The sequence below is a fragment of the Brassica napus genome, chromosome A1 (genome assembly GCF_020379485.1).
Source record: "Brassica napus cultivar Da-Ae chromosome A1, Da-Ae, whole genome shotgun sequence".
NCBI classification, from domain to species: domain Eukaryota; kingdom Viridiplantae; phylum Streptophyta; class Magnoliopsida; order Brassicales; family Brassicaceae; genus Brassica; species Brassica napus.
This window is the reverse complement of record NC_063434.1, coordinates 2472888-2500864: the sequence shown is the minus strand read 5'-3', so window position 1 is coordinate 2500864 and position 27977 is coordinate 2472888. Positions and strand designations below refer to the sequence as shown.

Sequence of the window (27977 nt, the reverse complement as noted above, 5' to 3'; positions counted from 1 at the left end):
GACTTACTTGTTAGTCGTCTGGAAGTCGTCTGGAAGTCGTCTGGACTTCCTAAAAGTCGTCTGGACTTCCTGTAAAGTCGTCTGGAAGTCATCTGGAAGTCGTCTGGACTTCCTAAAAGTCGTCTGGACTTCCTGTAAAGTCGTCTGGAAGTCGTCTGAACTTCCTAAAAGTCTTCTGGCAAAGTCGTCTGAACTTCCTGGAAGTCGTCTGGACTTCTTAGAAGTCGTCTGGACTTCTTAAAAGTTGTCTGGTCTTGTCTACTCAAGTGGAATCCAAGCTTGTCTTTGTAGATGAATGATCTATAATAGTTTTGTTTGTAGTCTGTTTTATGAATTGCATGTATACTCTTTTAGTTGTGAATTTTTTGTAAAATCAGTAATAATGTTTTCCAAGATGTATTAAATGTGCTAACAATGTGTTTACACATTTACAAATCAATGAAATAATAGACTTCAGTAGTCTTTTTCTTATCTTTGGATCTCTCATATGCAATAATAAACTCCAATGGCCTTTTTCTCATCTTAATAAACAAGAATGTTGGTAAGAGATGGAAACAAACAATAGTAACTAGTCAAAGCATATCATATTTTTTATAAGTTTGCATTGAAAAACTTAGTCAAATTTAGTAAAACTAAGGGAGAGAACATATTTTGTAAATATGAGTTTTACATATCTTGAAGTTACTTATCACTCTTAAAAATACAAGTTATTAAAAAACTAACGTAGAAGACTTAAAAACTAGTGGAGAAGACGCGGACGACTTCAATCTAAGTTGTCTAGACGACTAAACTATATGTCGTCTGGTCAACGCAGAGGTTATTTTTGCAATTGACTTTGAAATCTGTTATTTCGGACGACTGAAAGTTAAGTCGTCTACTATTGTTTGGTTAAAAAAAAACTCCAAAAAAGCTAGACGACTTACATTTCAGTCGTCAGAGGTTAGTTTTGCATTTGACTGGATTATTTCAGAAGTTTGACTTTTTGGACGACTTACATTTCAGTCGTCTAGTGAAAATTAAAATAATAATATTTTTTAAAAGTAGACGACTTACAGTTAAGTCGTCATAGGTTAGTTTTGCAATTGAAAAAAAAAACTTCAAGATTTAATTATATACAGACGACTTATAATTCAGTCGTCCACGAGACGACTGAAATGTAAGTCGTCCAGGATTTACGAGGTTTGACCAGAATCTCGGAAAAAAATCCTGGACGACTTACAATTAAGTCGTCTGGTGGACGACTGAATTACAAGTCGTCTGTGTATAATTAAATCTTGAAGTTTTTTTTTTCAATTGCAAAACTAACCTATGACTACTTAATTGTAAATCGTTTACTTTTAAAAAAATATTATTATTTTAATTTTCGCCAGACGACTGAAATGTAAGTCGTCTGGGGAAGTCAAACTTCTGAAATTATCCAGTTAAATACAAAACTAACCTATGACGACTGAAATGTAAGTCGTCTAGGTTCTTTGGAATTTTTTTTGAAACCAAACAATAGTAGACGACTTAACTTTCAGTCGTCTCAGGTTACAGATTTCAAAGTCAATTGCAAAAATAACCTCTGCGTTGACCAGACGACTTCCAGGTAAGTCGTCTACAGCCAGACGACTGAAAGGTAAGTCGTCTACAGCCAGACGACTTCCCAAGTAAATCGTCTGACGAACAGATCTGGAAAAAAACTCGATGTCATACCTTAAATTGGTGAGATAAGTTCCTTAGCATACATAAGACTTCTCCAAGCACACAGAATCACAAACGGAAGTCACCCACCCATAATCGTTAGCTTCTATGACTCTATGAACCATTAAAATTTTAGAATCAAAATCTTGGGTTTTTTTAGCTCATTGTGGAGAGAAAGTGAGAGATATGTTGTGTTTAGTTCACAAGAATGGAAAAAAAAGAAGGGTAAATCGATTTTGGGAGCATTAAGAGCTTCAAATTGGTTGTTCATGGTGGTTGTGGTATTGATGATAATGGCAATCTTGTAATTACTTGAAGATGATGAGGGTGAGAGAGTAAAAATGTCATTTTCGAAAAGAAAAAAAAGAAAAAAATTGATGGCATTTTCGTAAATTATATGAACTTGTGAGGTGAATAGGGCAAAACCAATTTTCAAAAAAAAAGGAGGTTAGTTTTGTGTTTGACTTTAAGTTGTAGGTCAATTTTGCAAAAATCCCAATATTTTAACTATGTTTGGGGTTTTAGTCTTTATAATTTGGTTGTTTAATTAAGCTACTAAACCATATATTAGTGATTATACTTTTAGAAGTTCAGTACAAGTAAGGTATTGCATATTCTTTGAGCTTACACTTATGCTATTATGACAAAGCATTAAGCATGATGTTTTCCATGTTGTTTTATTAATAATATAAACATTTGGACCAATCCCAAAACTTCTTAGATTGAGATTCTGTTGGCGTGGATTCCGTCATACCGAAGCTGGTTGAGACTACTATATTGTCTCCAAGAAAACTCTCAAGTTTGAGATATCAAATGCTAGTTAAACTTTTCGAACTTTTAAGTCTACGCTGGTCTTCAAGTGAATTGTCATCACTTGAGTTTTATATGATAATGTTTTCTTTTCACCATAACGAGTAAAAATGACAATTACAAAGAGTTACGAGTCTTTTTTATCAACTAAATCGAATAAACTCACACGGAGTTTAACAGAGAAATTTATGTTCATGAACCATGAGCAAAGTTAGGAATGCATTTTGGCGAAAAGTGAGTAAATACGAAGAAGAGGACAAGCATGAATGGTGTGGAAATAGATGTACTGGAGCCCAATCTGAAACGGACATTAGAGAGATGTGGTTATACGAGCACCGTTGATGGTGTTGTCTTCAACTTCGTGTCTGCCACATGTGCTCACGTAAGCCCATCTTTATTTTTATTAATTTGTTAGAACGTAATAATAACTAGTTCTTTTATTTTATTTGAGTGGATCCATTTTCTTTTGTTGTGATCTCTTCTAGTCTTTTTTATAGTTGTCCACCAGGGTCGATCATGACGTATTCCTTTTATATTGGTCTCACCTAAAACATTATGTCCTAAGATTCTATATGTAAGATTCCATTTCCATCCATATTCCAATTTTAATAAAAACGAATCTTTTTCGATTATTCGAAAGATATGTTAGTGCGTTTGCGGTAGATCTTATATATTAAAACAGAAGCCGCAACTTTGCTTCATGTGTGATTCTTTTTTAAAAATAGACTCAATAGACCTATTCCTAAAAAATCATATTACATTTAATCTTTAATCTTATCATTTAAATTTTGAGTCTACCAAAATTTTTTATTGGTCTATCAATAATTGGATTTAAACAATAGATGATCCATTGGATTTATAGATAATATAAATTAAATATATATAATTTAATGTTGTCATACTATATCTACATATGTTAATTATTTAAATATTTGTCAATGTTAACTTTTAAAATTATAAAGATTTTTTAAATAGCAAAAATCATATTATCTAACAATGATTAATATTTACTACCTTAAACCAATGAAAACAAATTTTAAACTATATATTTTATTTTAAAAATTAAACAAAAACTAAATGTTTATTTATTTACTCGATAATATAAATGTATGAAGCGAAAATTTTAATTTTTTAAAAACTTTCTAAATTTGTGAAATGTTACAATATTTTTGAATATGACAATAAAACAATATTTTACTAATCTCTATATATATAGTTACAATTTTAATAATGAAATAATAATCCAAAAATAAATGTATAGAAGAACATACAAATACATGTGAAAGTTTGAAACAATCTATTCAATGAAAAAAATATACCGTAATTTTATTATGTTTTAAAAATTGATAGATACATATATATATATATTATAATATATACCAATTTAGAATTAAAAACAAAATATTTATATAAAAATAAATGAAAACAAAAACCCGCACGGTTATGCGGATCTAGATCTAGTTGTATAGTTAAACCAGCTGCATTTTACACCTACCCACATAAACCTGGTAGTGCTATTGGCTCTCTCAAATAGTGTTATTGGTTAAGATATTGTAATTTAATACTCCTACCCACATGGAGTATTTTGATATCTTTAGGTTTAGAAAATTAAGATTTAGTAGATATTTCAAACCATAGACAAAAATCCGATATCAAAGATTTCAAACTTTATTAACCATAAAAGTAGATAAAATAAACTTTTAAAATAACAATATAAACATTATTTAAAGATAAATTAGTTATTGAAAATTATAAATTCTCATGTAAATAGTCGTGCTTGTGTTTGTATATGTGTGTGTTTGCATTCGTATATTACATGTTTGATGATTGTCATGATAGCTTGATTAAAAACATATGGTGATTCCTCCTTTGAAAGTAAATAGAGATGTGTTGAACTAGAACATGTAACTAGATTGTATGCGTGTTACTTTACAGGAGCTGGCTTTTTTTTGGTACCATCACTTTTTAACAAACAAACGCTGAAATAAATGTTTTAAAATTTCTAAACACATGCATTTATACCTGTCCACAGATTTCTCCGTAGCTAATTAAACTAAAATATATAGGATTCTGTTATTGGCTCCCTAAAAAATAGTGTGATTTCTTAAGATGTTGTAATCTAATATTTTTATATAAGTTTTAAGTTTCGGAAATTAATATTTAGTAAAGATTTCAAACCATGATATGACAAGAATCCGATATCAGATATTCCAAACCTTGTGGTCCACAAAATATAATAATAAAAATTATAAAGAATAATTAATTATGAAAAATGTAAATAGGCATGCTTATGTTTCTGTATTTGCTTTCAGATCATACATGTTTAATGATAGATGTCATGAGAGTTTGAGTTTGGAAGAACTGATTTACACATGCAGATAGGTAAATGATGTACATGTATTTATCACAGAGTGACGGAAATGATGAGTAAGATTGATTCTATCTGTACAATCAAGACTTATTTTCATGCCATTATTTCCCAAAATGGTTTCATAAACACTTTGTTCTGTTACTCTTTTATGAAATGAATTGAATTTCCCATCTTATTTAAAAAGTAAAACAGCAGAAAAGAGACAAAAGCTCACGAGTCGCAAGCACTAATAAAAATGTAATAATAATGATTAAAAAAATCGAAATTTACAAAAGATATACTCCCTCTGTTTTTTAAAGATAAATGTTCTAGGATTTTCACACTTATTAAGAAACCATATTAAAACTTAGTTATTGATGCATAGTTTTTTGTAACTTTATATTTCTTATATTTTTAAACCAATAAGATTAAAAGAAATGTAACTAATATTTTTGAAACACACAATTTTTCATTATTAGTTCACAAAATATGCTTTGAAAACATAAAAAAATACATCTTTTGGAAACAAAATATTTTCCAAGAACATCCATCTTAAAAAACAGAGGGAGTATAAAAGAACAAAGAAAGATGGAGGTTAGGTTTCTTCACTTCTAACACACTCTTTCTTGGAGAACAAGTTAAAGAAGTGTGTGCGTTTTAGCATTTAACAGCTCTCGGGCTAGGGATCCCCATGTATGATAACCGTGGGGAAACTCTCACTTTAGGACTCGGTCTTGGAGATGGAATAGGTCCATAAGTGTTAGCTGTTGAGACACGAGGCGAGAGACTAACTTGCTCCAGTGCTTGTGTTTGTAGCTCCATTGGGTAATCTCTAACACACCCAATTCTTGGACCATATCCACTTGACCATTTACAAGACAGTCTCTTCGCATGATCAAACATTGGTCTCGCTCTCTCTTCTTGCTCTGAAGGCATCTCAACTTCTTGCGAGATCTCTTTTGCTTCTTCTTCTTCGTCTGGAATGGATTTGAATGATGATGAATATTCTTCATTCACAGCACATCTCTGCAATTCAAGATTCATCCCTAGTGAATACAAACATTCTGTTGATGCGCAAGGAACACTAAAGGATCTAATATTTTGTTATTTTCTTACCTTAACATTGGTGAGATCAACGTTGTGTTCCTCCAAGAAACTTATAAACTCCTTGAAGTTTTCTTCTGTTGGGAGATAGTGTCCACTATATGGCCATATAGCCTGAGAATAAGATCGTTTTAGTTTACATAACATACAAAATTCATACGTGAGGGAGAAGCAAGACATGTAGTTTTGAAGTACCTCAAGAATCCCATCGCGAGCAACCAATCTTCCTGCAGCAGTTGTGGCTCCTCCAGATAAGAAACTAGAGTGCTGGAAAACACCTTTCTTCTTCTTCCCTACGTATAAAGTTCTAGTCGTGCTAAGTACGAAGATCGACTTTGATTCCTCAGTTGAATTGATTGGGCTCATGCTTTGTTTGTACAATAACCTCCCATCTTCCACTATCACTTCATATGCTTCTCTCTCCATCTACAGGTTTGAAAGAACCATAAGGCGTGATGAGTAATCAAGAAGGTAACTAGTATGGTTGAGTATGAGGTTAAGAAACTCACTGGTCCGAGATATGTGATGCATTGTTTTTGCAGAACACTTCTTGGATGTTTTTCAAGATTTACATCTTTGCCGTCTCCTATGTCCAACCTTTATTTTCAAAAGGGTGGAAACAAAGTTTAGAACAAATTCAACACACATGAAGAAATGAGATAACCTTTTTTTTTGGATGTAAAACTAACCAGTAAAAGAATGGCTGTGAGCTCTTGCTAGCTGACCAGACATCATAATAGAAGTGCAAGTTGTGGCCATAACGATGGCGTGGGTCAATCTGTTGATAGAAGAAAGGGACAATAAGATTAGATTCACAGCATCAAATAGATACTCATAACTTTTGATCTTGTGTTACTTCAAAAGCCCTATCAGTTATACTGTATTGCATTGACTTACAGCTTCAAGCCAATGCTGAAGAGCTAACTTCTGAGCCTTTTCATCTTTTGACAAGCCTTTCCCAACCTACATTGATATTATTATCTCATTAAAAAAGGAAATATTGAAACTAATACACCTTGACTTAAAAGTAAACAGAGAGATACAAAATAAAACTTGTGAAAATGATGTCATACCTTAGCGGCTCGTTTTCTAGCTCGTGTCCATTTCGAAGCAGCCGGTTCATGTTTCTCTTCTTTAAAGAAAGACACAGAGCTCAGGTCCAGAGTTGCACCATCAAGAGTCTTCCACCTACAAAGTTTCAAGCAATAACAAGGGTTAAGTTCAAACCTTTTTTTTTTAATACCAGAACCACAACATATGATATTAATTTAAACATTTTAAAACATTAAAAAGAAGAATAAGATGTGGATCATGTAACTCACCAGAGCTCCTCAACAAGGACAGCACAATCAGCTAAGTTCCTTCTAGTCCGGTAACTCTTGTATACTTTTTGCAGCGTAGTTGCAGCTGCATCAAGCTCGGTGACCGGTCTAGGGGAGAAGAACACAAAAGGCTCAGGTGGAGTCACTGTGGGTTTCTTTATCTGGAGACTCTCACAGTTTCTTCCATGCAAAGTGTTTGGAGTTGACTTCTTTGTCTCCGAAACCTCGAAACCTGAATCAGTCTTGGTCTCTTTAGGAATCTCCCAGCTGTTGAAACTCAAAGACCGCTCGATAGAAGGATTCTTGAAACTGCTGGTTCTTGATGTCAAGCGGCTAAAGGAACCAACTTCAAGACCCATGGCCACAATAAAGCGAGTCCTTACAAAAATATTCAATATAGAAATCTGCTGCACACACCAACAAAGAACAGTATCAGCATTAAATTCATTAAACAAAACTGTCTTCGTATTGATATACATCTACCAACTAAATAAATATAAGTACAACTACCTTGTGGGCATTAAACACAACACACGTTCTTGGCGTTAAATGATCAGAGTATAACTCTTTGTATTGTTTACCAGGAGATAGAAGAAGACTTTCAAAGAATAAATAAATGTAGAGAAAACGAGACGAGAAATATGAATATGACTAACATAGGTTGAAGAAGACTCTTATATATAATGTGGAGTAGTATGGGCAGTTGTGAAGACTAGTAACCGAGTAAAAAAGTCATAATTATACAAAAATCGTTGAATGTCAAATACTATGACGGAAGATTCAAACTTGGTGTGTCTGAGAAAGTTGAACATTTGAATAATCTTTTACAGAAAAAGAAGGGTAGGCTAAGTGAAGGTAACTTCATGGAAGTTAATGAAGAAAAGGACTGTACATATAACACAACCTATGACATTATTATTTAAATGTTGTAATGATATTCTGAGTTTGATTTTTCCGGATAGCGATAACTAAACAACTGGTGGTCTTGGTCATGAAGATGGGTCTTAAATGTCAACGCGTGCGGGTGACGCATGTTTTCGTTTTCAATGCATCCGGCACTTGCTAACTTGTTACCATTGACTTGACTTTTATAAGAGAGTCCAAACATTGGGAGATGACTTAACTGTAGCTTGATGATAATGGGCCGTGTTTGGGCTTCAATAAGTTTTGTTTAATTAATGGGCCGGGCTTCATTATCGAATTGGGCGCGCACCTATTTTTAATATCCTCGGCTTACTATTTAAAACCCAGCGAAGAGGAAACCTATACCTCTCGGAGAAGCCCATCAAAAAAAGCAAATCGGAGAAGAAGACGACGAAGAAGCTTGTGAGAAGAGGAGATGTCGACGATATACGTGCTCGAGCCACCGACGAAGGGGAAGGTCATCGTGAATACAACTCATGGCCCAATCGACATCGAGCTGTGGCCCAAGGAAGCTCCCAAATCCGTGCGGAACTTCGTTCAGCTATGCCTCGAGGGTTACTTCGACGACACCATCTTCCACCGTGTGATTCCAGGGTTCCTCGTCCAAGGCGGCGATCCCACGGGCTCCGGCACAGGTAATTGTCCCAGATCCTCTGATTGATTAACTCCTAGGGTTTGTATTGTATGATTCGATTGTGAGTGGTGTGTAACAGGTGGAGAGAGTATATACGGAGGTGTGTTTGCGGATGAGTTTCATTCGAGGTTGAGGTTTAACCATAGAGGGATTGTGGCTATGGCTAATGAGAGCTCGCCGAATACTAATGGGAGTCAGTTCTTTTTCACTTTGGATAAGTGTGATTGGCTTGATAAGAAGCATACTATCTTTGGAAAGGTAAAAAGAATTTGACTTTTGTTTGTTTGTTATGCTTCGTTACAAGTATTGTTTCTAAGAGTTCTTGATAGGTGACGGGTGATTCAATCTTCAATCTTCTGAGACTAGGAGAGATTGACACTGGTAAAGATGATCGTCCCCTGGATCCTGCCCCCAAAATATTATCTGTTGAGGTAAGAGTTTTTAAATCTGATTCATAAGGCAATGTTAATCTCCCGTTATTGAGATGTTCTTATGATTTGCTTGTTTTTTTGTTTTTTTATACGTTAGGTTTTGTGGAACCCGTTCGAAGATATTGTTCCTAGAGTGTTAGCAAAGGCATCGCATGCTCCTGTTGATGAAGTCAAGGAACCCCCCAGAAAGCCTGTGAAGTAAGACGCTGTCCATGGAAATTCGATAGTTTATGCTGTATCTTTGCTTTGGCTGTTCGTTGAGTTTTTTTTTTTCCTCCTTTTTTTGTTTTGCTACAATCAGGAAATTGAACTTGCTGTCATTCGGAGAAGAAGCTGAGGAAGAGGAGAAGGAACTGGCAGCTGTAAAGCAAAAGATTAAGAGCAGTCATGACGTGTTGAACGATCCTCGACTACTGAAGGCAGAATCTACAAATAAAGAACGGGTAATAGTACAATTTTATCTTCTTTTTTTTGCTGGTGTTTCTTCCCCTCTCATTTATTCCTCTCTTCTGTGTGAAAGTCTAGGCTAATCAGTATGTAAAGTGTGAAAGTATTGCGAATAACTATATTACTTATCCTCCTGGTTGTTAGTTGTTACATGTAATGAAGCTTACCGTTCTTATATCATAGGCATCAGATGAAAAAAGGCTTTCTTTATTGATGTCTTTCTGATGTATATTAAAAACTTTTTTTTTTACATTTCAGAATGCATCTGACTCGAAGGAGGTGCTATCTGTGCGGGAAGCTCTGGGTTCTAAGAAAGAAAATGCACAAAAAGAGAAAAGCTGGCCTGTATCCGATCCAGTTGGACATAGTGATGATGACGATGATGATGGAGACGAGACTAAATTTGATGCAAAGATGAGGAATCAAGTGCTTAGCAGAAGGAAGGAGATGGGAGATATTCCTCCAAAACCAACTCAGAAAAAAAGTAATTAGTTTTTCCATCTCTCAAAGCTGAGATATTAAACTTATGATTTACCTAATAATAGTTCAAACCAACTCATATCTGTGCTTAGGGATGCTTCTAACCAAAACATAATAAAAGTTCAAACCTATATATAATTAGTTTGATGCTTCTATGTTTTGCACCAAGTATTCCCATAGAGGAATATTGTGCAGCTCTCTCTGTTCCTGCGTATTGTTTATATTATCTCTAGTTATTTCTGTACATTCTAATTAGATTTCCATGTGGTTGTCCTCTTAACAGAGAGTTCTAGTGTGAAAGCCCCTGAAGAATCTATCAAAAGGTAATGGTACCGCAGTTAAACCCTATTGTCTCTTATAATTCAACACGCCTGGCTCTTATTTTGTGCTTTAATGTTGTGAAAACAAATGCTATTTTACTTCAATTCATGTTGGCATAACCAGTAACACAAGTCATTGGCTTACTAGTTATTATGCTATTTACAGGTCTGATGTTTCAAGTAGTGAAGATGAGAAACCAAAGATGGAAAAGTTATCATTGAAGAAAAAGGGAATAGGTTCAGAAGCCAAAGCCGAACGATTGGAAAATGGAGATGCTGATTTACAACTTTACAACGCTTCTGAACGCGCCCGGCAGTTACACAAGTTGAAGAAGCGCAGAATGCAAGGAAATGAGGATGCTGTAAGTTGTGTAAAATAGCTTCTAGCTTAAATCTAAAAATATGCGTTCTTATTGATTCTTTACCCTGCTTTTCTCACTGACCAAATCCGTGTGCCTGATTATATTCCTGAAAAGTAATTTGTAAATCTGTCAAAGAAACAGTCTTAGAAGATAGTTTTGTTAACTTATCATGGTTTCCCTCTGGTTCTTAGGTGTTGGCAAAACTGGAGAAATTTAAGCAGTCCATTTCTGCAAAACCGTTTGGCTCAAGTAGTGAACCAGTAGACAATATGGAAGAAGATGTGTCTGATTGGAAGAAAGTAAAGCTCAAGTTTGCACCCGAGCATGGAAAGGTAAATCTCTAAGGTTCCATCGCACCTGATAGTGTGAGGTTCTAGTGGATGTAGTACTACACTACTTCGGTCATTTTAGTTCATAGGATAGGGGGATGCTAATAATGAATATTTTGATCAGAAGTTTGAGCCATATGTATATGTTTATTATGCCATATCCTGAAAAAGTGAAGCTATGTTGCAGGACAAGATGCGCAAGGAGGATCCAGATGCGTATGTTGTGGTTGACCCTCTTCTAGAAAAGGGAAAAGAAAAGTTCAACAGAATACAAGCCAAACAAAAACGAAGGGAACGAGAATGGTCAGGAAAGTCTCTTGCCTGAGCAGTACTGGAATCATCTGAGTTCGACCACCATCAAGGGCTTGTAATGTAACATCGCATTTGGAGGTTAGACACTCTTCAGATGCCAAACGAATAGTTAAGCAATGTTCTACTCTTGTTATGCAACTTGGCTGGTTGAAATCTTATTCAATTTAGCACTTAAAAAAAATCAAATTTGTGATAGAACTTTTCTGTAGAAAGAATCTGGCATGTCTTGCTATTAAAAGCGATGTTTCATAGTTCACGGCTGGTGTCGGGATTGGCTCTTTGCTAATAAACTACTAATATAAGGAACTTGTCGAGTTGGCATTACCTCAATCGCCACAACGTGAAGAAGAAGCCAAAACATCTTTGATCTTTTATTCAACTCTCTTTTCTCTCACTGTTTTTTTCTGTCTTCACGAGCTCATTTTGTATCCTTCTCAAAGAGCTCTTCTTGTTGTCTTCTCTTTGTTTGATAACAAACCTTTTCTTTTACAAAACGACCATGATACGATGGGTATAACATAAACTAATTACTCTTTTCTTTAATGCTTTACAGAGAATGAACCAAAGAGTTATTCCTAGGTTGTAGATAATAGTGTTTACATGTTTATACATAAACAATGGTACCTACGCATGAATAGTGAATCTTCTGTACTCGCATGTGTAACATTCAATTCCGCAGCAAAAGTACAAAACCCCACTTGCTCTTTTTATCTTTTTTGATCGACCCTTATGAACTACATTCCAAAAACATTTGCGTTTTCAAAAGGTGAATTCTATAAAAACAGCCACTGGCATGACGCCACGTGTGAGACGTGGAAAAATAGGCAAAACGCTTTTTACTTTTTCTTCTTGCTGTTGTGAAAATTTCGTTGTCGCTAATTATGATTACAACGCAGCATTCTGACGACTTGCTCCCTCTTACAGCTAGACCACCACCACCACCTTTCTCTCTCACTTTTACTTGTAAAGAAAAAGATAACACACTATTTTTTCTTCTATTTATCCTGTTAGTTTACATAGATTTCTCCCACACATTCATATACCCAAAAGAAGAAAAATATTAAAATTTGACTCCACCTAATTTATATTCCTGAGAAATGACTTAAAAATACAAATAGCTTTCACAAGGCTATGATTGGTCAAAACCAAGAACGGTTGACTTCATATGATTTCTTGACCGGCCTAGGAAACCCAAAATCACTATCATTGATCTGTGTAAGAACAGTATGTTTGTTGAATGGTGATAACGTTTCACCATTCCACTTATTCTAAAAGCATGGATAACCTTTTTTCTATATCTGTTGTTTTGACAGTTGTTACAACGTTTTTTTTTTTAATTATGAAGTTAATAACTTTAAACATAAACGGTAAATTACTTTGGAGAATGTATAATCATTACATAGTGTGACAGCTAATCTGCATACAAATGTAGAAAACGCACATACCATAGTTTATAAATTGTCAAAAATTAGGATAATTATACACAAACATAATTATCCTAACTAGAAACAGAAGGCATAGATAGATAGTAGCTAGATTTTTTTTTACATAAATAATGGATCCCAATAATTAAATACTTAATACTATCACAAGCTTCACAGAGCCCATCGAATCCTATGCGCGTGTGAAAACCACGATCCAATCACGAAGCTAAAATCTTCAGCTTCGTTGTATAAAAAAAACTTATTGAAACAAACCTCAAATTCCAATTACGCCCTTGACAGCGATACACACACTCTCTCTCTCTCTCCAACTAAACATATCTGGAAATTACAAATAAACTTTATACTTTATCTGGTAACCCATCAAATAAAGCTATTAGTGACATAATAGATGACAAAAAAAAAAACAAATAAAGAAAATTTAGGAAACAAATCTACTGAGATTAGGCTGTAAATCATACGTATATCTTTCCCGTATACAGAGTGCCGTTTTAAATATAATGTCGACACGTGTCGGTCAGAGGCTCGGCTTCCAAGGGTAAGATTGTAAAATCACGATCGTCATCTCTCTTTAAGAATTTCCAGAGTGCTGAGAGAGAGAGAGAGAGAGAGAGAGAGAGAGAGAGAGAGGTGCTTTCCCATAGCCATTCACGTCGAGAGAGAGAGAGAGAGAGAGGAAGGAGATGGAGGATATACAGGAGGAAGAGAACGGTACGGACGAGGAGGTGCTGGGATCGAGCTTGACCATGGAGAAAGTGGCGGCAGCTAAGCAGTACATCGAGAATCACTACAAAGCTCAGAATAAGAACATTCAGGAGAGGAAAGAGAGGTATTATAAATCGTCTCTTTCGTTGAGTGAGAGATTTGAGATTTGGAATATCGTTTTTTTTTAGAGACTAGTTAGGGCGAAATTAGTTGCGTGAGCTTTGATTAGTCTCGAATTTGATGATAATCATGGTGGTTAACTCTGTTGTACTGTTAACGTTTTAGTCATTAGTGGCTATGGAAGAGGAATCTGGTTAAGTTCTGTGGCTTCTTTGCTTTGTGAAGCAACTAAGTATCTGTATCTGTTAGTGATTCGTGATTTTAACAGTGGTTAACGAACTTGAGATTTGAAGAAGCTTGTTAAAGTTCATGTTCTCTTCACTACTATGATTGATCAGAAAGAGAGTGACATTGTTTGATTTCTTGTAGACGGTGGATCTTGGAAAGGAAGTTAGCTTCTTCTGGAGTGCCAAAGGAGGAGCAGATCAACATGATTAAAGATCTGGAGAGAAAAGAGACTGAGTTCATGAGGCTTAAAAGGAACAAGATAAGTGTTGATGACTTTGAGCTTTTGACGATCATTGGAAGAGGTGCTTTTGGTGAGGTTTGTACGACGAGCTATACTGCCTGTGTCTTTGATTTCATTACACATTCTTGCAGTTCAAAATATAGACACTATAACCGGGGATGCACTTTTGTTTTCGTAGTGATTATGGTGCGTCTAATCTCATAAATAACTTAATCTGACTTTCAGGTTCGCTTGTGTCGGGAGAAGAAGTCCGGAAATATTTATGCTATGAAGAAGTTAAAGAAATCTGAAATGGTCATGAAAGGACAGGTAAAAATTCGTAAATAGTTGGAACAGTGTGTCACTCTCTTGACTACTATTGTTCGCTGGAGCTTAAAGTTAGTCTTTGTCTGTCACTATGAGTTTGATTGTAATAATATTTGGCATCATCTTACCAGCTTATAGTGTAGTTTAGCTTTAATCTGGTGATTGCATGTGTTTTCATCTAAGTACTGATAACAATATGTTGCGAAGTTAAGGTATTGGTGGTCTTCATGTGTTAAGTTTCTATAAGTTCAACCAATATCTCAAATACATGGTTGATTTCAAGATACCGGCATATGCTAACATATCAAATAACAAGCATACTGGTTATACTGTATTCTCGTTTACAGAGATAACTAACTATGTTTATGGTCTTTCTCTTCCTAGCATCTGATTAAATGTGCATTTTTCAGGTCGAACATGTCAGAGCAGAGAGGAACCTGCTGGCTGAGGTTGCAAGCCATTATATAGTGAAACTCTACTATTCATTTCAGGATGCCGAGTATTTATACCTGATTATGGAGTACCTTCCTGGTGGTGATATGATGACTTTGCTCATGAGGGAGGATACATTGCGGGAAGATGTTGCAAGATTCTATATTGCTCAAAGTGTCCTGGCCATTGAGTCCATACACCGATACAACTATATTCATAGGTCGATTTTGGAAATTATCTTTGTTTGGAAGCTTTTGGTGCAAACAGTGGTACTTTCGTACATCTTGTTGACATGTCTTGCCACTCTTTTTGCAGGGATATCAAACCTGACAACCTTCTTTTGGACAAAGATGGACACATGAAACTCTCGGACTTTGGGCTTTGTAAGCCTCTTGACTGTAGAACTTTGCCTTCTATTCAGGAGAATAGGGCCACCGATGATGAAGCTGTTACAGAACCTATGGATGTTGATGGATGTTTTCCCGACACTGATAACAAAAGAAGCTGGCGCAGTCCCCAGGAACAACTTCAGCATTGGCAGATGAATCGCAGAACACTAGTATGTTTTTTTTTGTTGGAGTAGAAAATTTCCCTCTGCATTATCCATATTGCTCTGATTCCTGAATATACCAAATATGACCTGACTGAGCATGTAGATAGACATCCGAATTGGGGAATAGTGAATACCAAACATGAGTATTCTTCATATTGGATGAGAACACATTTTAAACTTTCATTACCTCTACTGTCTGTTGATAAATATGCATGGCATCAACTGGCGATATTGTTTTCTGAATGGTTTCTCTTTTCTTAAAGGCATTTTCGACTGTGGGAACACCCGACTATATTGCTCCTGAGGTTTTACTGAAGAAAGGATATGGCATGGAATGTGATTGGTTAGTTGTTTTGTTTATTTTTATTTCCATTTTCAGAGTGGTCTGTTACATCGGAGGTGCATGCCTCATCCTCGTTTGATAGTGCTATAGCTGTTTAAATTTTTGTGCGCGAACAAATAGCAGCCATACAGCATTGTACCGAATTGATAGATTTTCTTATTTTTCATTCCTCAGTTTTTCCATAATCTCCTGGGATGGAGTTTATTTACCTTTGAAATATCTTTCTTGTCTCTCAGGTGGTCATTAGGTGCAATTATGTACGAAATGCTCGTTGGGTATCCTCCTTTTTATGCAGATGATCCCTTATCGACATGCAGAAAGGTATATTGCGTTCTGCTGTTATGTTCACTATCCAGTGATTTTCTCTATGTAAAGTTATAAACAGTTGACAGTAAAGAATTTGACTGGTTTCCTACTCAAACTTTATGTGCGTCCGAGTTAGCAAAATGTTAAAATCTTATTATAATTATTTCATATATTTTTGTTAACTATGCATTGATTAGTGGTAAAATTTTGTTAGCTCGCTTGTTGTAGATGCAGAAAAGAAAACTAGACATTTTGTGTTTGTATGGTTCAGTGATCATATTCATGAAGTCTTATTTCTTCCTGCTAGATTGTCAATTGGAGAAATCATTTGCAATTTCCCGAGGATGCTAAGCTGTCACGCGAGGCAAAAGATCTTATCTGTAGGTTGCTGTGCAACGTGGACCATAGACTTGGCACTGGAGGAGGAGCCCAGCAAATCAAGGTAAGGATAGTCCATGAGAATGTTAAGTAGTACTTGTGATAAGCCATAGGCCCATAAGCGCGTCATTTTTCTTTACTTGTCTCTTCAATTTGCATCAGGTTCATCCTTGGTTCAAAGATGTTGTTTGGGAAAAGCTTTATGAAATGGATGCTGCGTACAAACCCGAAGTGAACGACGAGCTAGATACACAAAACTTTATGAAGTTTGATGAAGTATGCCATAAATTCTTCCTTTTCATTATCTTTCATTATCTGAAAAATGTTTTCCCGTGTAAATAGATTTCCCTCGTATTACTTTATGAGCCATCATAACTTATAGCAGTACATAAATATGAACCATTATCTTATAGTTATTCCGCAATTTGTGTTATCCCGTGCTTTTCTTTAATCACATTTGTGTTAATTGATATACCTATTACCTAGGGGCTAGGAATTTGCTTGTTAGTGAACTGATGAAGAATAGCCACTCTTTGATCCATTTTAGGATATTTTAAGTGAATTTTGAGTATTTTTCTATGATAATGTGAGGGGCTTACTGAATTTTTTGATACTATGTCCAGGTGAATTCTCCTGCACCTGAAAGAACTAAATCAGGCACCTCCAGGAAGGTTTGTAAATATTGTTAAGTGTATACTTTAATCCAGCGGGTTTATATTCAAGGATATGTGAATGGATGTTGATACTCCACACAGCATAGTAGTGTTTGCTGCTGAAGTGATGGATATAAGAAAGCATCATCAAATGCTGTTGGTTGATATATATATTTTTGTCTGTGACGAAACCTGTATCATTAGATGTTTCACTTTTGAATGACATATCCTTTATCCATTTTGTGCAGAATCTTGCTCCCAAGGATTTAAGCTTTGTTGGCTATACATACAAGAACTTTGACGCCGTGAAAGGGTTGCGTCATTCACTTGGTACATCCAAAATCCCATACTATTATTAAATCATTATAGACCTCATAGCATTTTTCTCGTCCTAATAATCTGTTTTAAGTAAATGAGATACTGTGTTTCAGAAAAAAAAAAAAAAGTAAATGAGATGCTAGAGAATTTATTGTTGATCAGACATTAGAAAGAATCTGACTGAAGTCTTTTCCAACTCTGTAGAGATGGCAAGAACTATGTCTCTGGATCGATCACCAGGTGAGTTGTGTTCAATCATTGGAAAATTCCATGCTTCTTTTGTTTGCCTCTTTGCATGTTCAAATCCGAAAGGTTCTTTCACAGATAGAGCTTAACGACAATCTCATAAATATGCATGCATGTATATAGTCTATGTGTAAATTCACAAAAAAAAAGAAGAAAGAAAGTGAAATTTGATATACTCAAAACTGTGTGCAGCTGAGGTAATGCCTGTAGAGAGGATAACTGGGGAAGCAGCAGAGGCTCCTCAGATGGTATCATCGATGGATGATCCAATGGTAATTTGAGATAACCAAAAGTAGTAATGAAGCAAAAAGAAGACTAACAATATGGTTAGCCTTTTCCTGATGATTCTGCGTATTAGAAGAAGAAAGAAAAGGGATCTGAGTAAAGTCTTTTGTGTTATATAAAAGCTGCCCAGGTTGGCTGTAGTAATGTTGCCTTCTCTAGTGGCAGTTTTATTGCAACACTTATAACTCTCTTTACCTTTCTCTGTGTGTATCAAAAAATCAAAACTTTATTTCTTAAATTTGAAGACCCACCATGGAGTGAGGACTTTTAGAGTGTATATTTGAGTTTTGTTGCAAATCAGATTCCTAACCAAACTTGGATACAGAAGTTTGATGTAGTATTCATGTTCTGTTTTTCTTTCCTTGTTAGTATCCAATTATCCATCATTAGAGCCAATTCGTCATTAACAAATATGGTTCATAAAATTTATATGAATCATACAGATGTAGTCTTGTCTAAGGGACAAAAACTCATCATTTCACATCTTCGTCTTATGGTTTATAGCTAATCAAGTGGCAACTAATCATCTTCAAAACTGTCTATATCGCTGCACTAATCACCCAAGTCAAAACGATATCCAAAAGGCAACTTTTATTGATGGCAAAGTCGAAGTCTGAAAAAGAAACTTCAAATTCTGTGTTGAGAAGGAAAAAAACAACAAAGGTTTGCATAGTCACAGATACTTTAGTTTATTCAGGAGATAACCCAACACGAAAGAGTTGAGACATTTAGTTTGAAGAGAGCTGAGCAACGAGGTGGGTGAGATTGTCTTCCTTTTTGATACTCTCCACCCAATTAGCATTAATATGAACCTTTTCAATGCTCTGCTTCAAGGTTCTGGCCATTGAAGGCTTCGATCTCGTTATGAAATACTCTTGCACTTCTTTCGCCTTCTCAAACGACGCAAACTGAGACAATAAAGACATAAGAGAATCAGTGATCGAGCAGAAAGATCAAAAGCTGTTCATAGACGAAAAAAAAAGAACTAACCGGAGATACAACTGCACTTATGAAGCGAGTTAGGAGAAATCCAGAACCCCATGTCTTCTCAATGTACTCCCACTTCTCCTGTAGCCATTTCCAGGCTACCTCACGTCCTTCCCAACTTACACCAGAAAGTCCATAAACCGCATCTTGATTCCGCACCTGGAGAGACAAGAAACCCCGTTTCAACATCTAATAGTTCAAAGCCTAATGATAAGATCTAAACTCTATATATATACCTCATCAGACAATACAAAGTTAAGAACATCTTGAACTATACTGGGGTCTGGGCAACATGCTAAAGAACCTGGAAAACCAAAAGGAAAACATTAGTAGTTGGAATAACAATCTTCTGTTAGATTATTCTCTGGTCAGATCAGTTACCTAAGATACGTGTTTTCTCTTGGCTCAGGTTTGTTTCCCTGTAAACTCTCAAAAGAGACTCATAACCAGATTTGTCCGACTTGTTGGCTCTCTGCATTACAGCAACATAAGCAGCCTGCAAAACAAACAACCAATACAAAGATTAGAATTATAAGATCACAATATCCACATTTGGAGGGTAATGTAATAAGAAACAAACCCTTCTAAGGTCAGGAGGTAGAAGCGAAGTGTTCCTATCAGCTAAGAATGCATCAAATCTTCGAATTGCTTCCTTGAGTGTCTCATCATGCCCAAACGCAGCAAGTGCAGTTAAGACTTCCCCTCTCAGCATAGCATCTAGATGGCTCTCCCCTTGTTTTGGGTCCCAACCAAGTCTCCTGTAAGAACAATGAACATTGTATCAACAATAATTTTCCTTTTTCATTTTTAAATATAATCTTTTGCTGTTGATAAGTCTAAACTCTGTATATGGGTAAAACAACTTACCCAGCAGCAAGCTGGAAAACGCCGATGAAAAATTGTTTAATCCCAGACGTCAGTTCTAAACTTACATCTGCTGCAATCTTCACAACTTTGTAGCTTATCTGTATGGAGTAAGAGTAAGAGCCAGAGGCAAAAGCATAACCATCAACCACCAAAAAATTAAAGACAAAAAAGGAGAGATCCTTACAACAATGAGGTTTGACAGCACGGTATAGTCAAGTTCCTTCTTGTAAGCACTAATCAAAGTGAGCAACGAAGCCAGAGATTGCTGACGAGCCATACAAAGTGCAAAAGAATCATCCAAAATACCTGTAAAATAAAAAATTATATATCTCCAAAGAAATTGCATAATGTCAACAAGAAAATAAAAACTCTGGCAAGGTTAAACTACCATATCTATCGATAGCGGTCAAGCTTTGGCTCTCTGTTGCTTTCCTGAGTCCAGCCGCGAGGCTGTCATCATATTTCACCCTATAGAACCCAGCCTGATCCACATTGATTTTTATCCACGAGCATGTCCCATCGCCAACGGAACAGCCCAGTAACTCCTTTATATCATACGCTCCAGATTTGGATTCCAACAAGAAGTTTTTGCGCACGTCATATGAGCCACAGCACAAGGTTACTGGCACAATCCATTGTCCTTCCCCAGGAGAACCGCTTGATAAGAAACGAGACTGTAATTTAAAAAAATGTATTTAGTTAGTTCCCAAAATTACTGCTAAAAAGGGTATAACTAAGACATCCAGCAAGTAAAAAATAAGTTTATGAACCTGCTCAAGTTCCAGTTTGCCATCTTTTAGTTTGGCTGAGACAACAGGATATCCCATTTGCTTTGTCCAGGAACTCATAAGCTTGTTCACAGGCTCTCCTGAACCCTCTTCCAAAGCGGTCCACAAGTCTTCTGTCTTCGCGTTTGAGTAAGCATGACGTTTAACGTATGCAGCAAGCGACTTCTGCTTACCAAAACCATATAAATAGGGTAAGATGCCACCATATTTTCCATGCATAATATGAGATATAAAAGAAAATAAGAAAGAGCAGAACCTGAAAAACTTCAGCACCAAGATAGCTTTGAAGCATGCGGATGACAGATGCACCCTTCCTGTAGCTTATAGCATCAAATATTTCATCAATTTCAGAAGCATGATTAACCTCCACCTGAAAAAGTTAAGATTCATGATAATTAGGTAATAGGTTCTAAGCTTTCATGAGACATATATTGACAACATTTCTCAGAATAAGTGTCACACTTAATAACATATATACTTATTTTGGTTACCTCTATCGGGTGAGACTCCTCAAGCCCATCTAGCCTTAGACCCTCTGTAGATTCATCTAAAAACTGGGTCCAGATTTTCCACTCAGGGAACAGACTATCAGTAGCCAAGTAGCTGACCTGAAATAGATTAAAAAAAAAACAATAAATTTCACAGCAAAACCCAAAATCATTGTTAATACAAAGACCTAGAGTTAGCAACGTACCCAAGTAGCAAAACCCTCGTTCAGCCATAGATGAGTCCACCACTCCATAGTGACGAGATTGCCAAACCACTGGTGGGCCAGTTCATGGGCAACTACAGTCGCGACCTAGCAGCAGAAAATTAAATTCTTTAGATATACAAGCACAAGAAAATCTTCTCTATAGAATCAAAAAGACATGTTTGGAGTACCCTCTGTTTGTTAGAAGCAGCTGAATGTTGCTCATCATATAGAAGAGCTGTTTCACGGTATGTAACTAAACCATAATTCTCCATAGCTCCAGCAGCAAAATCCGGGATCGCAATCATATCGATTTTGGGAAGGGGATACGGCACAGCAAAGTACCTACAAGAATGTTTGGTGTCATTTTGAAACGAATATGATTTATGCAAGCAGATGTAGTTTCAAAACCTACTCTTTGAACAGATCCAAGGTCTTTGCACCAACATGTAATGCAAATTTGCCTTGGTCGGCTTTGCCCACTTGGCAATATACTCTGACTTTGATCCCTGAGCAAATGATAGACACTTTGATTTAGAGGTTTGACTAGACAAGAGATAATAAGTACTAATAAAAATGAATTCTTACCATCGGATGTGTGATCTTCCACGTAGTCAAACAAACCAACAACAATCGCCACCAAGTATGTAGACATAATCGGTGACTCTTGATAAGAGACAACCTTCACGTTGCCATTAACTTTCTCATCCACAACGGGCATGTTGGAGAGAGCCACTAAATCAGAAGGCACCTCCAGTGTTATCTTAAAGGTAGCCTGTTGTGAAAACAAAAACAATACGCTCTTCATGCTGATAAAAGTGGAGGCAAAGAGGAAGAAAGGTTAAAAAAAAAAAAACCTTGCAAGCAGGTTCATCCCAGCAGGGGAAGCATCTCCTAGCATCAGCTGGTTCAAACTGAGTAACGGCCATGTTCTTCTTCTCACCGTTATGTTCATAGGTACTGCACACAACCAAGAGAAAACAAGACTAAACCCTTATGATCTATGTAAATTTCTTAACTTTTATAAAAGCAAAAAAAAAAAAAATCACCTTTTGTAGAATCCCTTCATCTTGTCACTGAGTATTCCACTGAAAGCCATTTGTAAAACTCCAACTCCATGAGGAAGATTCTCAGCAAACTCAAGCACAAGAATCTCATCCTCTTCAAAAAGTGACACTTTCGGAGCTGCAAGCGCCTGCTTAAACATAAAAAAGCAATCTTTTTTATTAAACGAAACATAACAAGCAACAAGCCAAACACTTTTCACAATCCAATCAAAACCCGAGAAGACAGACAGCTTTCTATAGCTAAGATCGAGAGTACTTATCCAAACCATCAAGACAGTAACACTTAATCACATTGTCGGAATCTGAATCCACATCATTATTACAACAACAACAACAACAACAAAAAAGCAAAAGAGAGAATGGTCGGAGCGTTGAAAGCACCTGAGAGGAGTTATGAGGAGTGAAGGAAACAGAGGCATCGTTGAACGAGAGATCAGCTGCGTTCAGGACGATGAAACGAGTATCTGCGACTACATCGAGATCGATCGCTACCGTTCCGGTGAAAGTACACGCGACGAGATCGGGAGTGAGACGGAGATCGTAGCGCTTGGGGACGGCGAACTTAGGGAGGCGAGGTTGACCTTTGAACTGATCCATCTTCTCTTTTTTTTTTCTTTTTGAGGTTTGTTGTTTTTCTCTAATCCGAGGAGTTGTGTGTATCCTTAAAATAAATAAAAAAAAACAAAAAGTTGCAGTGAAGGAAGTGTTTTATGTTACGCCACGCGAGATGATGATGATCACTACACGTGATTGGATTCCCTCTTACAAGTTAAAAAGCCCACTATACGCTATTGGGCCTTAACCGTTGCATACCGTGTTTATTTTATTTTAGCGAAAACGACGTCGGTTACGTAGCTTACAAGTAAAAAAAGCCCACGTTACGCTATTGGGCTTTAAGGTTTTCTTTCTAGCGAAAACGACGTCGGTTTTAGAGTTTCCCCACACTTCCTCGGAAACTTCCGTCGTCGTCGTGGTGTCGTCGTGTGTGTGTGGTTGAGTAACGTGTTCAACGAGAGAGAAGTACTTACTGCTCACAATCTCGTGGATGGAATCTGAGGTTTACGGGTTTTTAGCGAATTGAGATTTATTCTTCAGACATACTTTTTTTTGTTCCGGTCTGAATCAAACTGTGTCTTCCTGACCTGATCCGACAAAACGGTAAAAATTTCAAATTTTAACAAAAACGTTTCTCTGCTTCTGCGAATTGAAATTCTTCAGATTGAAGCTTTTGTATTGTTCCTGATTTGTCTCTATTTTAATTCTATTTGTTTGATCTTTGGCAATTCACAAGGCATCATTACATTATTTTGACAGAACAGAGTTGAAAACTTTCTCTTGTTTGGTTTCTCTCTCTTTGTAGATCATCTTGTTGAATATGGGCTTGTTGAAGAAAAAGGATTCAGCTTCTGCAACCTCCTCTACTTCACCCTGTGCTGATTTGCGAAACGCTTACCACAACTGCTTCAACAGGTGAGTTTCTGAGGGTCTTTTGATCTTTTAGAGTTTGAACTTTGGACCGTTGAATCTTCTCTTCGTAGTATGAGATCGTAAAGTTACATCCTTTATATTTGATTCTGTGAAGATGGTATTCAGAGAAGTTCGTGAAAGGGCAATGTGATAAAGAAGAGTGTGTTGCTGAGTGGGATAAGTACAGACACTGTCTCTCGGTAACTCCCAGCTCTGTTCATGTTGTGTGTAATCCATTCCATAAGCTTCTCTTACTGAGTATTGTTTGTTTCTGTGTCAAACAGGAGAATCTAGATGGTAAACTTCTCACTCGCATGTTGGAGGTCGATGGTGAGCTGAACCCAACAAAGCAAAGCTGATTCAAAAGAATCCAGTTCGATGATACTTTATGTTTCACCATTACATTTGTCTCTTTGAAACAGTTCCGTTGAGCAACTTTTTAAAAAAAAATAGGAAAGCATACGAATCTATTACTTAGAAGGAAATCAAAGTTGAAGGAGAATGTCTTTATTCTTTATTTGGCACTCACGAATTCAAGAACTGATTATTAAGAGAAGAAAGATATAGAATCACTTCTTCTTGAAGAGGAAGTGAGAAACCATCCACTCTTCTCCATTGCTGTATCCGAAAAGCTCAGCAACCGCTATGAAGAAGGTTCTCCAGTAAACCATCCACTTCACTGCCTCCTCTTTCCCATAAGTCATTTCCATTATTTCCTTTATTGCAACTATCTCCTTGTCCATTCTCTTCAGCCACTCCTCACTGCAATGTTGTATTATAAAGTAATTATTACAATCTTCTTATTGCTTTATTACAACAACTTTTGAGAGTTTTTACCTGGTCTTTGCATAATGATTCCCATTCAGTAGCCAATGATCCACAATCGCAACATCTTCCTGATAATATAAATGACATATATGTTTACATTTGATGATAACAAAGTGAGACTATATATATATGCAATGTATATTACTTGAAAGTAGAGGAGAAGATTAGCCGATGGCATTGTTCCTCCACTGAAGAAGTGTCTTGTGATCCAGTCATCATCATTCACATCCTATAGTGAATCAACATAACCACAAAGATATATAACTTTATTTTCAAGAAAAAGGGTTAAATAATTGAATATTCAATCAATTTTTGACATTAGATTTATACCTCAAAGTGGTAAGCAAAAGTCTTATGGCAGAAATGGTGAACAAACAGAAGAGCATCTTCCTTCATCCACCTTCCAATTTTCTTCAGAAGCTCTCCATAGTTTTTCATATGCTAATAACAATCAACTTAGATAAATATAACATAATAATAAAGTTTATATCCAAAAAATATATATTAACCTCAAACATTTCGATGGAGAGTACTCGGTCATATGTCCCTTCATGCTCAAAAGTGCTAATATCGCCAACAATTATTTCAATATTTTGAATCCCACGTTTCCTTCAAGCACACATGACAAGTTAAAAGGAACCATGCATGACTAGAGTCTTACCTTATCTAATAGAACTTGAGAAAGGCTTAGGATGAAATGAGAAAACTAATTACCGGCATTTCTCATCGATGAATGCTTTCTGTGTTTTTGAGTTGCATAGACCTGTTATCTTGCAGTTGCTGTACTTGCGGGCAATGTACAAGGACAAAGACCCCCAGCCACATCCAACGTCAAGAACACTTTGTCCATCTTCAACTTTAGCTCTTTGGCAATATAGAGCCAGCATTGCTTCCTCTGCATCTTCTAAGCTACTTGAATCGTTTGAGAAGTAACAAGAGCTGTATTTCATGTTTCTTCCAAGAACAAGTTCGAAGAAAGCCGTTGGTAATTCATAGTGTTGAGTCTTTGGCTTCTCGGTATTGATAGCTATAGGCATCTCTTTTATAGCTGTCATATATGAAACATTAGGGTAACATGAGTCCATGACCTTGAATGTTGTTTATTTAGGTTGTTTACATAGCAGAATATTGTTTTGTTTGACCAATAAATTACATTTTGCGAAAGTATTCAATAAGAAATGAAAATGTTCCAATTTTCAAATGTAAATTTTTTTACTGATATTTTTTTTGAAGATTGTATGGAGACTACGTACACAAACAAAATATTGTATAAAATTTTAAAATATCAAACGATCTATGCCCATATTTGATTGTATATTTGTGGACAGTTAACAAGATAAAACTGAGTTGTAGATTTTTTTATCATCAACAAAACTATCATATAACTACGGCTTTGATGTAGTCTTGTATGCTTAGATCACGGAGATCCAGTCAACAAGATAAAACTGAGTTGTAGAGTTTCTAGGTATAAAAATCTATAAAAGAAGAAATTTGTGTTAGTGGATCTCTCAACAACAATATCCAAACAATAAAAGATAACATTTTCGTGTTTCAAAATATAAAAAAAAAGATAACATTTTCAAAGAGATTTTTAATATATTTTCATATATACATTTTTACACACATGAAACAAAAAGCTTACTCACAACAAACCTAGTACCGTGGCCCACTAAAGTCTTCTGGTGACAGACGAAATTAAAACCCAAAAGCAAACACCAACCAGTTCGTACAAGACCGTCGCAATCACTCAATAAACAAAATCTAAATTTTTTATTTTTTTTAACTTAATACCAAAACAAGAGGATCAGCTAGGTATGTTGTTTGACGAAAAAAGCTAGGTATGTTGTAACTTACAGTTGACGAAACGGAGGAGATCGGAAAGTTGCAGCTCCGCCGTAGGTTTGTAACCGGAACGAAGTCGACCGGCGAGAAGCAGCCGCGTCAGCCTCCTTATGACAACATCTGGTAACAGATTCTTCTCCAACAACGTCAAAACTGTCTTCACGGATGCGTCATAAGCTACCTTAACAATCGTCTCCATGACTCTCTCTCTCTCTCTCTCTCTCTCTCTCTTGAGTCTTTTCCTCGTTAATTGTTACGATCTTAATAATATATAATGCAGCAACAAATCGGATAACTTAAGTTCAAAAAAAAAAATCGGATAAATACATATAGGCACAGCTTTCACATTTCTTAATTCAACCCACCAGGCATTGTTAATTACGTGTACTACGTAATGACGGATTAAATTTATAAGTAAGCTTTTACAAGTTTTGAGTAACATATTTCTCATAAAATCAATTTATTTAATGAAATACTAATCTACAAACAACGTGATAAAATCACATGATCTTTTGGTTAATGTATAATGGAATTAGTGGGATAAAAAGGAATGAAATAAAAGGAATGGAATGAAAGAAATGAAATATTAAAAAACATGGAATAAATCTATTCCATTCATTCATGATCAAAATAATAGTGGAATGATTTATTTGAATTTTGTTTAATTCTCTTTGGAATCGATGGAATAAACATTTTATTTTATTCAAGATAAATGGTAAAAAAAACTGGAAGGTATGGAACATAGCATTTCAACTTATTTCATTCTAAATTTGGACAATCCAGTTGCAGCCTTATGAATCATAAGTTATGATTATTGCAGCAGTATTAGTAAGATTTTTTTTCCAAATGAATAAAAAACTCCAAATACATAGCATTATGATTAGTTGACTACGTTATATTCTGTTAATGGACAGCTTACCAATCAAATTATATACAATTACTTTTATATAATTTATTAAGCCAGTTTTAATTAAGTAATACGAAAGGCAAACTAGCTCATGTTCTGAAAGCCTTTTCTTAAAAAAAAAAAAAAAACTAGCTCATGTTCTCTCTTTTCTAATCGCTAACTTGTTCATGCTCCAAGCATCGATCATTAAACTAACACTTGTTTATTCTTTTCTCAACTAATCAATAACCACAGTTTTATTATACTTTTCTCAACCAACATGCAATAAAAGGCTCGACGGCCCAAAAAGCTACATCGGGAATTAAAGATACTCGAAAGAAAATACATTTAGGCCTAGTCGTTAAGTCCACGTACAAATGCAAACGGACCTAACTCAGGACGTAAGCTTTTCAGTTTGTTTAACTCTGAGGCAGCTTTACTTGCGTCCTGATGAATATTCTCATCACTCATTGACGAGTCAAAAATAATA

At 35.8% G+C, this 27977-nt stretch overlaps 6 protein-coding genes across 7 annotated transcripts; 3 read left to right on the top strand and 3 right to left on the bottom strand.

Annotated features, from left to right (window-relative positions):
- Positions 1 to 5018: 5018 nt before the first annotated feature.
- Positions 5019 to 7976, bottom strand: LOC106364097 (IQ domain-containing protein IQM1-like). 2 transcript variants are annotated; one of them, XM_048779882.1, is made up of 10 exons: positions 7780 to 7976; positions 7270 to 7676; positions 7021 to 7135; positions 6845 to 6910; positions 6637 to 6725; positions 6457 to 6544; positions 6143 to 6373; positions 5960 to 6061; positions 5415 to 5869; positions 5019 to 5144 (listed from the first exon to the last, which is right to left on the bottom strand). In XM_048779882.1, the coding sequence occupies exons 2-9, from the start codon at positions 7626 to 7628 to the stop codon at positions 5501 to 5503; spliced, it is 1419 nt and encodes a 472-aa protein (XP_048635839.1). In that variant the 5' UTR covers positions 7629 to 7676; positions 7780 to 7976; the 3' UTR covers positions 5019 to 5144; positions 5415 to 5500. The 2 variants fall into 2 exon arrangements, with proteins under 2 accessions (XP_048635839.1, XP_048635840.1); XM_048779883.1 differs by having other exon boundaries at positions 7270 to 7673; positions 7780 to 7932.
- A 557-nt stretch (positions 7977 to 8533) lies between these two features.
- Positions 8534 to 11764, top strand: LOC106363992 (peptidyl-prolyl cis-trans isomerase CYP57-like). The gene is made up of 10 exons (XM_013803675.3): positions 8534 to 8828; positions 8907 to 9085; positions 9157 to 9258; positions 9356 to 9456; positions 9560 to 9701; positions 9964 to 10189; positions 10469 to 10508; positions 10672 to 10867; positions 11059 to 11199; positions 11384 to 11764. The coding sequence occupies exons 1-10, from the start codon at positions 8609 to 8611 to the stop codon at positions 11519 to 11521; spliced, it is 1485 nt and encodes a 494-aa protein (XP_013659129.1). The 5' UTR covers positions 8534 to 8608; the 3' UTR covers positions 11522 to 11764.
- Positions 11765 to 13524: 1760 nt separating this feature from the next.
- On the top strand, positions 13525 to 18341 carry LOC106363884 (serine/threonine-protein kinase tricornered). The gene is made up of 13 exons (XM_013803579.3): positions 13525 to 13779; positions 14145 to 14319; positions 14470 to 14553; positions 14961 to 15202; positions 15298 to 15541; positions 15799 to 15878; positions 16115 to 16199; positions 16492 to 16626; positions 16725 to 16838; positions 17186 to 17233; positions 17464 to 17545; positions 17738 to 17773; positions 17972 to 18341. The coding sequence occupies exons 1-13, from the start codon at positions 13634 to 13636 to the stop codon at positions 18058 to 18060; spliced, it is 1560 nt and encodes a 519-aa protein (XP_013659033.1). The 5' UTR covers positions 13525 to 13633; the 3' UTR covers positions 18061 to 18341.
- A 297-nt stretch (positions 18342 to 18638) lies between these two features.
- On the bottom strand, positions 18639 to 23147 carry LOC106363803 (aminopeptidase M1). The gene is made up of 18 exons (XM_013803505.3): positions 22846 to 23147; positions 22447 to 22592; positions 22255 to 22357; positions 21986 to 22172; positions 21813 to 21906; positions 21589 to 21742; positions 21401 to 21505; positions 21198 to 21314; positions 20963 to 21076; positions 20689 to 20871; positions 20307 to 20592; positions 20103 to 20224; positions 19919 to 20016; positions 19632 to 19809; positions 19433 to 19547; positions 19288 to 19355; positions 19055 to 19210; positions 18639 to 18972 (listed from the first exon to the last, which is right to left on the bottom strand). The coding sequence occupies exons 1-18, from the start codon at positions 23059 to 23061 to the stop codon at positions 18793 to 18795; spliced, it is 2622 nt and encodes an 873-aa protein (XP_013658959.2). The 5' UTR covers positions 23062 to 23147; the 3' UTR covers positions 18639 to 18792.
- Positions 23148 to 23393: 246 nt separating this feature from the next.
- On the top strand, positions 23394 to 24384 carry LOC106371050 (uncharacterized protein At4g33100). The gene is made up of 4 exons (XM_048779877.1): positions 23394 to 23622; positions 23825 to 23934; positions 24047 to 24131; positions 24216 to 24384. Exons 2-4 carry the CDS (start codon positions 23840 to 23842, stop codon positions 24288 to 24290), a joined length of 255 nt encoding a protein of 84 aa, XP_048635834.1. The 5' UTR covers positions 23394 to 23622; positions 23825 to 23839; the 3' UTR covers positions 24291 to 24384.
- Positions 24291 to 27140, bottom strand: LOC106371041 ((S)-coclaurine N-methyltransferase-like). Its single transcript, XM_013811063.3, has 7 exons — positions 26614 to 27140; positions 25474 to 25807; positions 25269 to 25368; positions 25090 to 25200; positions 24905 to 24988; positions 24769 to 24827; positions 24291 to 24693 (listed from the first exon to the last, which is right to left on the bottom strand). The coding sequence occupies exons 1-7, from the start codon at positions 26798 to 26800 to the stop codon at positions 24501 to 24503; spliced, it is 1068 nt and encodes a 355-aa protein (XP_013666517.2). The 5' UTR covers positions 26801 to 27140; the 3' UTR covers positions 24291 to 24500.
- Between the last annotated feature and the right edge of the window lie 837 nt (positions 27141 to 27977).

Coding starts and splice junctions, on each gene's coding strand:
- LOC106363884 (XM_013803579.3), top strand. CDS start 13,634: ATGGAGGATATACAGGAGGAAGAGAACGGTACGGACGAGGAGGTGCTG. Junction 16,200..16,491: donor CCTTATCGACATGCAGAAAG/GTATATTGCGTT, acceptor TCTTCCTGCTAG/ATTGTCAATTGGAGAAATCA. Junction 17,546..17,737: donor AGGGTTGCGTCATTCACTTG/GTACATCCAAAA, acceptor CCAACTCTGTAG/AGATGGCAAGAACTATGTCT.
- LOC106363803 (XM_013803505.3), bottom strand. CDS start 23,061: ATGGATCAGTTCAAAGGTCAACCTCGCCTCCCTAAGTTCGCCGTCCCC. Junction 21,506..21,588: donor CTGCTTCTAACAAACAGAGG/GTACTCCAAACA, acceptor TTCTGCTGCTAG/GTCGCGACTGTAGTTGCCCA. Junction 19,211..19,287: donor ACTTTGTATTGTCTGATGAG/GTATATATATAG, acceptor TTGTCTCTCCAG/GTGCGGAATCAAGATGCGGT.
- LOC106364097 (XM_048779882.1), bottom strand. CDS start 7,628: ATGGGTCTTGAAGTTGGTTCCTTTAGCCGCTTGACATCAAGAACCAGC. Junction 7,136..7,269: donor GTCCTTGTTGAGGAGCTCTG/GTGAGTTACATG, acceptor GAAACTTTGTAG/GTGGAAGACTCTTGATGGTG. Junction 6,911..7,020: donor CTAGAAAACGAGCCGCTAAG/GTATGACATCAT, acceptor ATATCAATGTAG/GTTGGGAAAGGCTTGTCAAA.
- LOC106371041 (XM_013811063.3), bottom strand. CDS start 26,800: ATGGAGACGATTGTTAAGGTAGCTTATGACGCATCCGTGAAGACAGTT. Junction 24,989..25,089: donor CTTTTGCTTACCACTTTGAG/GTATAAATCTAA, acceptor GATTCACTATAG/GATGTGAATGATGATGACTG. Junction 24,828..24,904: donor ATCTTCTCCTCTACTTTCAA/GTAATATACATT, acceptor TTATATTATCAG/GAAGATGTTGCGATTGTGGA.
- LOC106371050 (XM_048779877.1), top strand. CDS start 23,840: ATGGGCTTGTTGAAGAAAAAGGATTCAGCTTCTGCAACCTCCTCTACT. Junction 23,935..24,046: donor TACCACAACTGCTTCAACAG/GTGAGTTTCTGA, acceptor GATTCTGTGAAG/ATGGTATTCAGAGAAGTTCG. Junction 24,132..24,215: donor AGTACAGACACTGTCTCTCG/GTAACTCCCAGC, acceptor TGTGTCAAACAG/GAGAATCTAGATGGTAAACT.
- LOC106363992 (XM_013803675.3), top strand. CDS start 8,609: ATGTCGACGATATACGTGCTCGAGCCACCGACGAAGGGGAAGGTCATC. Junction 9,457..9,559: donor CCCCCCAGAAAGCCTGTGAA/GTAAGACGCTGT, acceptor TGCTACAATCAG/GAAATTGAACTTGCTGTCAT. Junction 10,190..10,468: donor AAAACCAACTCAGAAAAAAA/GTAATTAGTTTT, acceptor TCCTCTTAACAG/AGAGTTCTAGTGTGAAAGCC.